At 41.1% G+C, this 15,810-nt stretch overlaps 1 protein-coding gene across 1 annotated transcript in view; it reads right to left on the bottom strand.

Moving 5' to 3' along the window:
• Nucleotides 1-15,810, bottom strand: part of LOC139309889 (alpha-1-macroglobulin-like) — a 54,279-nt gene that overhangs the window by 37,517 nt on the left and 952 nt on the right. The window contains exons 2-3 of the mRNA XM_070934079.1: nucleotides 1,581-1,764; nucleotides 1,282-1,447 (exon numbers count right to left, since the gene is read on the bottom strand). Of these exons, the coding sequence (XP_070790180.1) occupies nucleotides 1,282-1,447; nucleotides 1,581-1,764 (350 nt within the window). The remainder of the gene's footprint in view (nucleotides 1-1,281; nucleotides 1,448-1,580; nucleotides 1,765-15,810) is intronic.

The raw sequence follows: 15,810 nt of genomic DNA, 5'->3' as shown, positions 1-15,810 counted from the left end.
GATCCATCACAAGACCCTCACCTGACACACTTGCACCTGAAGCCCTTAGAAACACAAGAATACTGACGTCCCCTAAATTCGGCTGAAGATGTTACCTAGCCCAGTAATGAAATGTTCGGAAACCAACCCAAAAGCTCGGAGAATGAACCTTCACCCTCATTTTCTGCTACTTTTTGTGGCAATAAGTAGGCTGCATTGAATATTGTAAAGCTCTTCTGTACTCAATGCATTGATACAGGAGCCTGGATAGTTCAGCAGACTAATGCATTGTAATTTAACATCAGCTGTCTGCAATTAAAAGTAAGATCGAATCTCCCCAGGCTCAAGGTTGACTCAGCCTTCCATCCTTTCTAAGGTAGGTAAATTGAGGACCCAGTTTGTGGGGGCAATAAGCTGACTTTGTAAAAATATACAAAAGTATGAAGGCTATTGCTTAACGCACTGTAAGCCACCCTGAGTCTCTGGAGAAGGCCGGCATATAAATCAAATTAAAAAAAAAATTATTCTTCCCCACCAGTTTTGGAGAAATCAGTTCACTTTGAGGCTCCCATGGAAGGATTTCACACTGGGGACACATCCCACTCCCTCCCCTTCTCATCTTTTTAGCTAGGTTGATTTTTTTTTTATCATATTATATTTATATCGTTAAGTTTTATACAGTTTTAATTTTTAATATTGTAAGCTGACCAGCATTATGATGTGGTAAGATAGGCAGCTAATAAAGATTACAATAATTAATTTTTTTTAAAAAAACATCCAGCTTCAGGTTATGCTCACACAGAGGCGAGAGGAGAAACAGGGAATGAATACGGGAAGTCTTCAATTTAACCACCATTAATTTAGTGACGGTTTGGAGTTACAATGGCGCTGAAAAAAATGGCTTACACTTATCCTCACAATTCTGACTGTCACCGGCTCTTCACGATCAAAATTTGGACACTTGGCAATCAGCATGCATTTATAATAGTTACAAGCATCTGGGAACCATGCGATCCCTATTTGCAGCCTTCCCAGCCGGCTTCCGATAACGGGATCAAGAGAGGAAGTCAGATTTGCTTCACAACGACACCTTTCACTTCACAAATGCAGTGATTCGCTTAACAACCGGCTGAAGAAAGGTCATAAAAGTCAGGTGTGGCTCACTTAACGTTCGCCTGGCTTAGCAATGGAAATTCTAAAATTTGTAAAGCAAAACCTGTAAAAATTGTAAAGGTAATGCTTTGAAAGGGTTAGAAAAGCATGAATTTCAGGAGCAGGTTTCCCACTGGAGTCGCCCTTTACCTTGTTGTCCCGCTCTGTAGATTGGTTTGTCCATCTGGATGAAAACCAGATGCTTTGGTTTCTCAATTTTCACCATTTTGCGGATCTGGAAATTCTGGGTCAAGTCATTTCCCTTCAACTCAAGAGTGGCTTCCAATGGGGGAGAAATGTTGCTGTCCTCGGGAATCTACAGGATGAAAAGAGTCAAAATCAAACGGTTTGAGAGGTATCGTTATCATGATGTTCTACTGTTTTGTGTTTGCATTATGTTGGATGTAACAACCTAAGGGGGAGAGGGAGAGAGAAAAAGAGCAACTTACCTGGAAAGGAGTACATTGAAATTCATTGTCCTGTTTTACCGTCTTTTGAATCAGGATCAAATCCTGGATCTCGGATTTCAGCAAGAGGGTCAAGTTGAATGTTTCCTTCAGATTGCTCATCTGGATGCAGAAGTTCTCAGTGCTCTCCACATAGATTGTGCTGGGTACCAACGCCACATATTGCCTTGAAAAGAGGGGCAGGGGCTCTGATTAGGAACTACGCAGAGCAAATACAAGACGGTTTCCTGAGATTTGGGCCTGTGTTGGTGGAGATAGATCTGGGTCAAAAGGTTGAAGCATTACAACTGGACCCATCTTTGTTAATCAGAAGCGTTTCATTGCTCATCCAAGCAACTTCATCAGTCAGAGCAAATTAGTTAGGAAGAGTCAAAGAGTCGTTGGAATGTACGAACTTTTGCCACACCAACTTCAGGGGTTTCTCCCCAAAATGGGTTGCAAACTGGGGAGAAACCCCTGGAGTTGGTGTGGCAAGAGTTGGTACGTTCCTCTGACTCTCTGCCTAACTAATTTTGCTCTGACTGATGAAGTTGCTTGGATGAGCATCAGAACATCTCAGATTAACAAAGATTGGTCCAATTAGTATGATTCAACCCTTTGACACCTTTGGCCAGGGAGACTGAGTCTTCATCGACACATATCTCTAAAGCAACTTTGGCATCTTTAAGGTGTGTGGATTTTAGCTCCCAGAATTCCCCAGCCACTCTACTAATTGGGGAATTACAGAATAACAGGATTTGAAGGGACCTTGTTGGTCATCTAGTCCAAGCCACTGATCAATCAGGAGACCCTATACCATTTCTGACAGATGGCTGTCCAGTCTCTTCTTGAAAGCTTCCAGGGATAAAGTTCCCACAGCTTCTGAAGGCACAGCTGTTCCATTGGTTGATAGTTCTGTCAGAAAGTTTCTCCTTATTTCTAGGTCAAATCTCTCCTCAATCAGTTTCCATCCATTATTCCTTGTCTGGCCTTCGGGTGCTTTGGAAAATAGGTTATTCCTCTCCTCTCTATGACAGCCTCTCAAATTTTGGAAGACTACAATCATGTCACTCCCGGTTCTTCTGTTCATTCTTCGTATGTTTTAGCCTCCAGTCCCCTAATCATCTTTCTTGCTCTTCTCTGCACTGTTTCTAGAATCTCAACATCTTTTTTATAGTATGGTGACCAAAATTGGATGCAGTATTCTACGTGTGGTCTTACTAAGGCTTTATAGCAGTGGTATTAGTACTTCACATAATCTTGATTCAGTCTCTGTTAATGCAATTTAGGATTGCATTGGCTTTTTTAGCTGCCACCACACATGACCAGCTCAATATTTTTTTTTTTAAATTTGATTTATATGCTGCCCTTCTCCGGAGACTCAGGGTGGCTTACAATGCGTTAAGCAATAGCCTTCATACTTTTGTATATTTATACAAAGTCAGCTTATTGCCCCCACAACTGGGTCCTCAATTTACCTACATTAGAAAGGATGGAAGGCTGAGTCAACCTTGAGCCTGATGAGATTTGAACTTGCAGTAATTGCAGGCAGCTGATGTTAATAACAGTGCTTTAGTCTGCTGCACCACCAGGGCTCTATTTAATTGATTGTCAACTAAGACGCCAAGATCCCTTTCACAGTTACTGCTATTAAGCCAAGTTTTACCTAATCTGTATGTGTACTGTTGGTTTTTCTTGCCTAAATGTAAGACTTTATTTTTTTCTATGATGAATTTCATTTTGTTAGATAGGGCCCAGTGTTCAAGTCTGTCGAGATCCATCTGGATCCTGAGCTATGGGATCTAGGGCAGGGTTGTCAAACTCCCAGCCCATCGTGTCATTGCAATTAACAATTTCATTAACTATTTTAACCAAAGAACTAATCCTAACTAGTTCAAGCTGTCTCTCCTTTTGTTTTCCTTCCTGATCTATGCAAGAGATCACTTTGGCCTGGATCAGGCTGGCCTATCTCCTTCTGTCATTACTTTTTGCAATGCTCAGATCCTTTTGTTCACTGACAGCGTGAGAACTCTTTCCCCTTTCATGTCCCCTGCTCTCTCTCTCTCTCTCTCCCTCCCTCCCCCTCTCTCTCAGCTAGTGTTTCCCTGAAAATAAGACCTAACTGGAAAATAAGCCTTAGCATGACTTTTTCCAGGAACCTCCTTGTGGCTCAGCAGACTGATAGCATTGCGATTAACACCAGCTGTCTGCAATTACTGTAAGTTCAAATCTCATCAGGCTCAAGGTTGACTCAGCCTTCCATCCTTTCTAAGGTAGGTAAATTGAGGACCCAGTTTGTGGGGGCAATAAGCTGACTTTGTATAAATATACAAAAAGTATGAAGGCTATTGCTTAACGCATTGTAAGCCGCCCTGAGTCTCCGGAGGAGGGCGGCATATAAATCAAATTTAAAAACAAAAAAAGCCCTATGCCAAAAATAAGCCCGTTAAGATCGTCGGCCAGACAGACGCACTTAGTACCCTATTTCCCTGAAAATAAGCCCTAACCAGAAAATAAGAAAGACATTTTATAAAAGAGACTCTGGGAAGCAAGAATAAAAGACTAAAACCATAGAGCACTCGGCTCCCTACCAAGTCTCCTAGGATTGGACTGGTCCTCCTTTCTGGGTCTGGGAAACACTGGCATTAACTCCATCAGTGACTCTGATATTGAGGCCTTAATCTTTAATTTTGCAGATGTCTTTGACGGAAACCTGGGCAAATATATGGGCACATCCATCACATTTAACCTTGGCCCCCAGGTTGCTCCAATCTGAATGAAGTCACGAAGAGTACCGTTTGCCTTGTGCGCAAAGGTTGATGAGCAACTTGACAAGCTCATCAGCCAAGGAATCCTGGAACCTGTCGACCTCACAAAATAGGAGACTCCAATTGTGACTCCTGTGAAGCCAGACAGTTCTGTCCGCTAATAACTCTGGCCTCACTTCCATTCTTCGCCCAGAACCTAACACAGATGTTAGGCATTTTTTAAAATATATGTCTAAACAATATAATGGGAATTACTTAAACTTGATAAATGTGATAGAGACTACTAATATTGTTACCGTGAATTGGATTAATATGAATGCTACCCAGAACCAATTTTGTTCATACACAATAGATTGAACAAGAAAGATCTAGAGGAAGATAGAGATAAAGATGAGGAGTTAGGCATTTTTTGTTTATGTATGTTTAAACAATATAAGGAGGATTACTTAAATTTGATTAATGTGATAGAGTTTATTAATATTGCTATTGTGAATTGGATTAATATGAATGATACCCAGAACCAACTCTGTTCACACACAATATGGATGTATATTTTTTTTAAAAAAAAGGTACTAATGGTTTTAGTTTTCAGGAAGGCATAATTGGATACTAGAAACTGTTTCTTAAAATTTAAATTCTTGCCCTGAGCCAAGGAATAGACTGGATGTTCTCAAGGGTTTCTTTCTTCTCAGTACTCGTAAAATGGAAAGATGCACCTGCTTGTTTGCCAATGAACAATTTGTCTGGTCTTTACAAAAGTCCAGACTATATTCACATTAATTCATTAGTGCTCCTAAGAAACTCTTCAAAAGGAGGGAGGGAGGGACAGAGGAAGGGAAAGAGGGAGGGAGGGAGGGAGGGAGGGAGGGAAGGAAGGAAGGAAGGAAGGAAGGAAGGAAGGAAGGAAGGAAGGAAGGAAGGAAGGAAGGAAGGAAGAGTCAATAGATGGGGTACACAAATGAAGCTGTCTTTAAAATAAGCACTAAATATACCGTATTTTTCAGAGTATGACGCACCTTTTTACCAAAGAAGGTGAAAATCTGGATACATCTTATAGTCTGAATATAGCCCCACCCAGCCTCTGAAATGGAGGTTTCAGAGGCTGAACAAAGCCTCCGAAACCTCCCTTTGAGAAGATGAAAAAAAAATCAAGGCACAGAGCTCACAACCAACGAACCTGTTGCTAAAGTGCATCTCTGGGAACAGCTGATTGGGGATATTCCAGGAGGCCGATCCACCCCCAATCAGCTTTTTTCTTATTTTCCTCCTCAAAAACTAAGGTGCATCTTATACTCTGGTGCGTCTTATAGTCTGAAAAATACAGTATGTTGCAGAAATGATCCTTCCATTTTCAGGAAAGGACTGTGGTCTTGTCTAGCATTATTTTATGTTATTTTTACTTATTTATTTTTCACATTTCTGAACCACCCATCTCCCTCAAAGAGTATATCCTGTACATTACGCTCCAAAGTCGCATTGCGTTCTATGGGGTCCCTTCTCAGTTAAATAAATAAGGTGACTATCCCTCCACCTCCTAATGCCACCTCGGTGTCCAAAGCCAAAATAAAAACTAATCTTACACATGTCCCAAAGGTATTTTTTCAAGAGGCAACTGGATTTTCCGGTTTTTCTTTGAAGACGTTTTACTTCTCATCCAAGAAGCTTCTTCAGCTCCGAGCTGCCTCATGAAAAAATACCCTTGGGACAACCATGAACTGGATGACTGAGAAGCTCCATAAATCTTACAGTCCATATTTTTAAAAAGAAGTTCTGTCTCCCCCTGCCACACCACCACTATCTCTGGGGCATCGCCCCTCCTTAAGTTTCCTTTTGAAAATCCTGGACTGAGAGATGTTTACTTTAAAAATAAAACAGCGGAGTTTAAAGCCTAAATCTTTCCCAGACAAAGAAGACAGAAAGGGAAGAAGCCTGAAGAAATCAACTTACAATTCGGAGGCAGCTACAGGGGTCCTGAGAAGGACGGACAGCAGAAGGAGAAGGAAGAGGTTTTTTCCACGTTGCCAGCTTTCCCCCATAATATTGAAGAGAGAGGCTGGCTGCGAAGCTGAGGAGAAAAGTATCAGCTGTTCCCTCTTCAGCTCTGGTTGCTGACTGCCTCTCTGCAAACAGTCCGCGCGGAAGAAAAGATAAAACCCAGGAACCCAGGGGACAGTTCTGATTCGCCAACAGTGGGTCCTTGCCAATGTTCAAGGCCAAAAGAGCACACCGGGGTGGAGACTCAAATAACACAACTTTATTCTGTACAGAACGAGGATCCGGGGAGTTTTCCTTTGAAGCCTCTGTAACCTAGTGGTTTACAGCTGGATATTTTTTATACCTGCAAACCCCAAAACTCAAAAGCCTGAATATCAAAGTGCAGTGATGGCGAAACTTTTAGAGACCGAGTGCCCAAAATTCAAGTCTCTCTCTCTCTCAGGATGCGCGCATGCACTTGCGCGCAGTAGCAACCCAAAGACCAGCTGGCCGACGGGAGGCGGTGTATCACAACACCGCCAGGTCTGCAAGAGGCGAGATCTTTTTCTTTCACGAGCTTGTTTATTTCCCTGCAAACAACAGCAAGAAACGCCATGGAGAAATGCGGTGGAGCTGAGCTGGGGCGACGACGCACATCCCCACAGAGAGGGCTCTGAGCGCCGCTCTGGCACGCGTGGCATAGATTTGCCACCACTGTCATAGTGACATGCGTCGCTCCATTTTCTCTTATATACAGTTACAAAAGTAGACATACAAGCTTTCCAACAGCTTTCCTAGTACGGTATAACTACCGTGTTTCTCCGAAAATAAGACCCTGTCTTATTTTTTGAACCCTGAACTAAGTGCTTGGCCTTATTGCCATGCGTTCAAGAGCTTGATTGGGCTTCTTATCAGGGGATGTCTTATTTTGAGGGAAACAGGGTATCATTTCAGCCAATGCTTTTGTGAGCCTTATTAAACTGGGTCTCAATATAAGACAAAGGTAGAAGTAGAGAAAAGTGAGAAAAGAAAGGGGAGATAAAGGGGGAAAGGGGGAAAGAAAGAAAGAAAGAAAGAAAGAAAGAAAGAAAGAAAGAAAGAAAGAAAGAAAGAAAGAAGGAAGGAAGGAAGGAAGGAAGGAAGGAAGGAAGGAAGGAAGGAAGGAAAGAAAGAAAGAAAGAAAGAAAGAAAGAAAGAAAGAAAGAAAGAAAGAAAGAAAGAAAGAAAGAAAGAAAGAAAGAAAGAAAGCAGACCTCCAACTTATTTGGTGCAATAAAATTCAGGTAGTCCTCGACTTACAACAGTTCATTTAGTAGACTAGAATAACAGATTTGGAAGGGACCTTGAAGGTCTTCTAGTCCAACCTCCTGCTCAGGCAGGAAACCTGATACCATTTCAGATAAATGGTTGTGCAATCTCTTGTGTGCGTCTGTATCATATGTATATGTGTGTTATGTATGTGTATGAGAAAATATATACTTTCTTTTGAGAGCAGGCACCAGAATTTCATTTTTAATGTGGGCCAGTGTGCTCACAAACATGATTGGTATATGTGTGTGTGTGTGAGAGAGAGAGAGAGTGGGGGGGGAGAGAGGGGGAGGGAGGGAGGGAGAGAGAGAGAGACTGACTTTGTTCCTTGTGTAATGGCTAAGTGGAAAGAGGCTGTGAAGCAGGGGATATGAAAGTTTCCAAAATTCTTTGCCTATTTTGACTTGCATTCCTGTATTGTCTCCCACAGTGCTGCTTTTGTTAGACTGGACTATTTTTTTCCCCCTCATGTGAAAACGAAGGAATTAAGCTGTTCTGCTTTCTCCCTGCTGCCCATCACCATCTTGCCATCTTCTCCCATTAGTGAATCTATCATTTTCTTGATTTTCTTCTTATGCCTTAAAGCCTAAATGAAACTTGTTATTTTTGGCTTTTTTTTTTTTTTTTTGCAAGTCTTCGTTCATTCCGAACCTTTAACCTTTCTGACTCCATCCTTGTAGATTTCGGATATTTACTGGTATTTGTTTTGAGTTTATATGGCCTTCTTTCCCTTTTTCATACTTGTCCTTTTTGTTTCCCAATTAGTCAGAAAGCTCTTTGTGCAGCCATGCTGGTCTTGTCTTGGGTTTATCTTTCTCTGTGATGTTGGTTTTCTTGGTTTTCAGTTTCCCAAGTATCCTAAGTTTTTCCTTTTAGGATTTCCATCCATTGAATCCTTCCTAAGATCTTTCTTAGTTTGCTGAAGTAGCTGTCTTAAAAGTCTAATAAATTAGTTTGACTTTGTTCAGTTACCTACATCATTATGATGAATTCCAGTACGACTTGGGTCACTCTCTCCCAAAGTTCCTGCCTCTTCAACCCCCTCTATCATTTCATCTCTGTTAATAAGAATTATAGAGCTGATCCACTAATTCCCTCCTCTACCTTTTGGATGATAAAAGTTGTCAGCCAGGCATGTCAGGAACCGATTCAATCTCCCACTCATGGCAGAGTTTGTTTCCCAGTTGAAGTCAGGATAGCTAAAGTCCCCCATTACTGCCCTGGTGTTTCCTGCACACCTCAGCTGGCTGATTAGCAAAAAGTGCATCTATTGCCTCTGCTTGGTTGAGTGGTCTGTAGTTCGCACCTATAGCCATGACATTTCTTTTTCCCTCAATATTCACCCAAATACTTTGAAGGCTTTCATCCCTGACATCATGTATTTCTATGGAGCTGTAGTAATTCTTTACATACATACATACATACATACATACATACATACATACATAATTTTTGTGCAGCTATAAAGGTAGTCCTCGACTTACCAACTGAGCCAAAATTTCTGTTGTGAGACATTTGTTAAGTGAGTTTTGTCCCATTTTACAACATTTCTTGCCATCGTTGTTAAGGGAATCACTGCAGTTGATAATTTAGTAACACGGTTGTTAAGTGAATCTGGCTTCCCTATTGATTTTGCTTGTCAGAAGGTTGCAAAAGGCGATCACATGACCTTGGGACACAGCAACGGTCATAAGTATGAACCAGTTGCCAAGCATCTGAATTTTGATCACATGATCGTGGGGATGCTACAAAGGTCATAGCTGTGGAAAATGGCCATAAGTCACTTTTCTCAGTGCCGTTGTAACTTTGAACAGTCACTAAATGAATTGTTGTAAGTCGAGGACTACCTGTAGTAATTGTTTACATGCATACATCTTTACATACTATGCATACATACAATTATTGCTACTCTTTTATTGGATCTGTTTCTTCTGAACAAATTATATCCTCCTAGTAATATATTATAATCGTGGGCTCCATCTCACCAAGTTTCAGTGATAATAGCAATGTTCATCCTCAGGTCTATTGAGAGTTTGTGGAGGGGGGAGGATTAAATCTGACTTGCAGTTCCAGCAGAATAGGGGATCATCCTGTCAACACAACCAGGGAAGGCTGCCAGTTAGGGGGAAAAACCAACAGATTTACTCTTGGCTTTGCACTCTGGCCAAGGAAACTGAGGCTCTTCTGAAAGACAGGGAGGCTTTGGATCGTGATTAATTATTTGGTTATTTCATCAGACTTCCTCCGGATCCGTCAGATTAAAGAAAAAATAACTGTCTCCCAGCTGTGGCAAAAGAACAAATTGATTCAGGGGGACTAGGTAAATAACCAACATTCCCTAAAATAATATTTAATTACATGGACTTTCAGCCAAAAGTTGACTGACTGGGAAGCCGTCGCTTAGCCCTTCTTGCTCCCCGTGGAGAGTTCTTTGCACTTGATTTGCCCGTGAGAACTTCCGGGGTTTTTTTTGTGACCCGATCCTCGCTGTCAATGCTGCGGGCAAGAACCTGGCCACACCTATCCCACTTCAGGGATAAGATTCCCGATAATAAGGCCAAGGCCATATTTCAGGGGTCAAAAGAAAATAAGACCCTGACTTATTTTCAGGGAAACATGGTATATAATATAATATAATATAATATGATATGATATGATATGATATGATATATGATATGATATGATGATATGATATGATATGATATATGATATAATATAATATAATATAATATAATATAATATAATATAATATAATATAATATAATATAATATAATATAATATAATATAATATAATATAATGGTATACGAATCAAGCCAAGCTGGACGTGGTCAAACAAGAGATGACAAGACTGAACATAGACATCTTAGGAATCAGTGAACTAAAATGGAGTAGTCCAAGTCTATGCCCCAACCACTGGTGCTGAAGAGGATGAAATTGACCGGTTCTATGAAGCCCTACAGCACCTTATAGGATTAACAAAAAAAAAAAAATGATGTCTTTATCATCATGGGGGATTGGAATGCTAAAGTAGGAAGCCAAAAGATAACCCGAATAACAGGCAAGTTTGGCCTTGGAGTAACAAAGTGAAGCAAGGCACAGGCTGATAGAATTTTGTCAAGCGAATACGACGGTCATAGCAAACACTCTTTTCCAACATCCCAAGAAATGACTCTACACATGGACATCACCAGACGATCAACACAGAAATCAGATTGACTATGTGCTCTGCAGCCAAAGATGGAGAAGCTCTATACAGTCAGTAAAAAGAAGACCAGGAACTGACTATGGCTCAGATCATGAGCTTCTCGTTGCAAAATTTAGGCTTAAATTGAAGAAAGTAGGGAAAAGCACTAGGCCCCACAGGTATGAATTAAATCATATCCCTGATGAATATACAGTAGAGGTGACAAATAGATTTAAGGAATTAGATCTGATAGACAGAGTGCCTGAACAACTATGGACAGAGGTTCGCAACATTGTACAAGAGGTAGCAACTAAAACCATCTCAAAGAAAAAGAAAGGCAAGAAAGCAAAATGGCTGTCTGAGAAAGCTTTGCAAATAGCTGAGGAAAGAAGGGAAGCAAAAGGCAAGGGAGAAAGAGAAAGATACACTCAACTGAATGCAGAATTCCAGAGAATAGCTGGAAGAGATAAGAATGCCTTCTTAAGTGAACAGTGCAAAGAAATAGAAGAAAACAATAGAATAGGAAGGACCAGAGATCACTTCAAGAAAATTGGAGATATGAAGGGAACGTTTCATGCAAAGATGGGCATGATAAAGGACCAAAATGGCAGGGACCTAACAGAGGCTGAAGAGATTAAGAAGAGGTGGCAAAATTACACAGAAGAACTATACAAGAATGAACGTAATGTTCCCGATAACCAAGATGGGATGGTCAGTGACTTCGAGCCAGACATCCTAGAATGTGAAGTCAAATGGGCCTTAAGAAATCTGAGCAGGAACAAAGCTAGTGGAGGTGACAGTATTCCAGCTGAACTATTCAAAATCTTAAAAGACGAGGCAGTAAAAGTGCTACACTCTATTTGCCAGCAAATTTGGAAAACTCAACATTATGAGTTCGAAGGAAACATTTCATGCAAAGATGGGCATGATAAAGGACTAAAATGGCAGAGACTTAACAAAGACAGGCAAAGTTCTGTTGTTGTGAGAAATGTTACTTTGAAGGATTTCATCCTTGACATCATGTATTTCTATGTAGCTGTAGTAATTCTTTACATACATACATATACATACATATATACATACATACAGTATACATACATGCATACATAATTTCTGTGCTATACAGACAGTCCTCAATTTACCACAACTGAGCCCTGTAGTTCTGTAGTTCATCTATTGCCTCTGCTTGGTTGAGTAATCTGTAGTATGCACCTATAGTAATGACATTTTTTTCCTCAAAATTCACCCAAGTACTTTGAAGGATTCCATCCCTGACATCATGTATTTCTATGTAGCTGTAGTAATTCTTTACATACATACATACATACATACATACATACATACATACATACATACAGTAGATACATACACGCATACATAATTTCTGTGCAGCTATATGGACAGTCCTCAACTTACCACAACTGAGCCCGAAAGTTCTGTTGTTGTGAGAAATATGTTAAGTGAGTTTTGTCCCATTTTACAACATTTCTTGCCATCATTGTTAAGGGAATGACTGCAGTTGATAAGTTAACAACATGGTTGTTAAGTGAATCTGGCTTCCCTATTGATTTTGCTTGTCAGAAGGTTGCCAAAGGTGATCACATGACCTTGGGACACAGCAACGGTCATTAGTATGAACCAGTTGCCAAGCATCTGAATTTTGATCACATGATCGTGGGGATGCTACAAAGGTCATAGCTGTGAAAAATGGCCATAAGTCACTTTTTTCAGTGCTGTTGTAACTTTGAACAGTCACTAAATGAATTGTTGTAAGTCGAGGACTACCTGTAGTAAATTTTTACATTCATACCTTTTTACATACTTTACATACTATGGATACATATAACTATTGCTACTCTTTTGTTGGATCTGTTTCTTTTGAACAAATTATATCCTCCTAGTAATACATTATAATCATAGGCTCTATATCATCAAGTTTCAATGATAATAGCAATGTTCATCCTCAGGTCTATTGTGTCTATTGACACTTTGTGGAGTGGGGAGAATTAAAATTGACTTGGCAGTTTCAGGAGAATAGGGGATCATCCTGTCAACACAACCAGGGAAACCTGCCAATTAGGGGGGCAACCAACAGATTTACCCTTGGCTTTGCACTCTGCCAAGGAAACTATGGCTCTTGTGAAAGACAGGGAGGCTTTGGATTGTGATTAATTGTTTGGTTATTTTATCAGACTTCCTCTGGATCGGTCAGATTAAACAAAAGTAACTGTCTCCCAGCCATGGCAAAAGAACAAATTGTTTCAGGGGGAGTAGGTAAATAACCAACATTCCCTAAAATAATATTTAATTACATGGACTTTCAGCCAAAAATTTGGCAACTGTTGGCATCCTTCCTGATCACCGTTTAAATTCTATTTTCATTGCTCCTACTTTAAAGAACTTTAAAGAAGAGACTAAATGTACCTATTAGATGTAACCACTTTTATTCTGGAGGTGAGAAGACCCACTGGAATTGAGCAGCCAATAAATTTAAACAAATCAACATTATCATTAAAAAACCATTAAAGACACCGTGGATGCTATACATACCAAATTGGATGCTGCGAAGAATAGAATATCTCATTAGCAGAAATTATCAGTGGACTTCCGTGTATTAAAGGCTAACATTTTATTTGAAAGAATCATAACAAACAACATTGGCTTGTCAAAAATAAAAGAAAGAAAGAAAGAAAACCCAGAAAGTGGAATACTTTAACTTGGAAAAATGCAATCTTTTCATCCACTTTTGCTCATGTGTGCAGAATGTAGTACACAGATCTATCTAAATGCATGAGAAGTTCTAATAGAACAGAAGTTAACTTATTCTGGCTCCTCATGATCAGTAGTAAAATAACCATCTCTACATTTATTTATTTATTTATAGTCATGATGTAGATTGTGTGCATGAGTATGTGCAGAAGGCAGCAAAATCCCTTCCACTTGCACATTCTGTCCGTACATAAATATATGTATGGTGTTTTGACCCAGAAAAGAAACCATCCCATAATACTCTGGCATGATTTCCTTGTTCAAAGCCCATTGGACAGTAAACACCCCCACCCCCATGTTGAATGGACAGTCTCAGGGGTGGGATTCAGCCAGTTCGGCAAACCGGATTTTAATTTTAGGTCCGGTTCAGTGAACCGGTAGTTCTGATAACAAGCTGGCCCGCCCCACCCCTCCCAGGAGTCCCCACACAGCCCATTTTGAATTCCAGGTAAGTGCAGGGGGGGCATAGAGCCCAGAGAGATGGAAAACGGGCCTCCCAGAGGCCCGTGGAGCTCAAAAATGGGCCTATTTCCAGCCTCTAGAGAGCCTCTGGAGGCTGGGGAAGTTGTAAACGGGACCTACACAGCCTGTTTTTGCTCCTAGGGGGGTGCAGGAGGCCAAGTGCTGCCTGGCACATCCCCTGGCCAGACCCACCATGACCACAGTCACCGAGCTGGTCATTAGAGGAGAGAACCGGTTGTTAATTTATTTGAATCCCACCACTGGACAGTCTCTTCCTCAAATAACCTGGAAAAATGGAAGGCGGAGAAAATAATAACAGGTAGTACGAATACTGCTACCACTCGAAAAAAACATTTTTCATCAAGGACAAAAAGGACAAAATCTAATCAAGAATGGTTAAAAGCATTTTCACGAGCATCAATGAAAAATCACTGTTTGTTTTGGAAGATTCTTGGGAGCTGAAAGTCCAGCTTAAAAAGGAATTGATTAAACTGCACTTTAGTCTATGATCTCTCTATTTGCAATCCATGTTTTTGAGTCAGTCCCGATGCCCGATAACTGCTTGGATGGGTCCCTGCAGTTTTATGAGGGCTATATTTATGAGGGCTGCAGTGTCCTAGGATTATGTGATCAGCTTTTGCTACCTTCTGACAAGCAAAATCAATGGGAAATCCAGATTCACTTAACAACCAGGTTACTTGCTTAACAAATGCAATAATTCACTTAACAAATGTTTCGCTTAACAACATACATTTTGGGACCGATTCTGGCTGTAACTCAAGGACTGTCTGTAAAGAGAACGGGCTCTTCTTTCTATAAGATCTATGCTCAAGGGAAAGCATGTATGCAAGTCTAGGTCACAAGCTTCCTCCATTTCTTTTGGTGTGATTGTCAAGGGGATCTTTGCACTCATGGCCATTATTTCCCCTTTGTTTTAACGGATTTTTATATACGTCGTGTTTTTCCTAGATATCATCACATGCTCTTTTTGTACAGCACTTAACTCTGTTCTTTATTTATTTCAATTTGTATACCGCCCTTCTCCTAGTGGACTCAGGGCGTTGAACAGCCAGAACTAAAACACATGCCAATACAAAATTTAAAATTGTTAAAAGAATTACATAACTGGCCCAATTTAAAACAATTCAATTAAAACCCAATGACAATTTAAAACTAAAAAACTAAAAAAGACTAAAAAAGGGGGAGGGGGTTCACGTCAGCCCTGCTTGATGGAAAAGAAAAGTTTTCAGGGCACCGCGAAAGACCTGGAGATCTGATATCTTTCGTATCTCCGGGGGCAAATCGTTCCAGAGGGCAGGAGCTGCCACAGAGAAGACCCTCCCCCTGGCGGTCGCCAGCCGACATTGCCTGGCTGACGGCACCCTGAGGAGTCCCTCTCTGTGGGCGCGTACTGGTCGGTGGGAGGCTATCGGCGGCAGAAGGCAGTCCTGCAAATACCCAGGTCCTATGCCATGGAGCGCTTTAAAAGTGGTAAACAACACCTTGAAGCGCACCCGGAAGACAACTGGAAGCCAATGCAGCTCACGCAGGAGAGGTGTCACATGGGAGCGCCCCCTCGCTCCCATAATCCCCCGCGCGGCCGCATTCTGCACCAGTTGGAGCCTCCGGGTGCTCCTCAAGGGGAGCCCCATGTAGAGAGCATTGCAGTAGTCCAGGCGGAAAGTGACGAGTGCCTGAGTGACTGTGTGTAAGGAGTCCCGATCCAGAAAGGGACGCAACTGGCGAATCAGGCGGACCTGATAAAA

The sequence above is a fragment of the Pituophis catenifer genome, unplaced genomic scaffold (assembly GCF_029215685.1).
Source record: "Pituophis catenifer annectens isolate HBS135680 unplaced genomic scaffold, rPitCat1.0.hap2 SCAF_2, whole genome shotgun sequence".
Taxonomy (NCBI): domain Eukaryota; kingdom Metazoa; phylum Chordata; class Lepidosauria; order Squamata; family Colubridae; genus Pituophis; species Pituophis catenifer.
The sequence above is the reverse complement of the archived record's forward strand: the minus strand, read 5'-3'. Positions and strand labels throughout refer to the sequence as shown.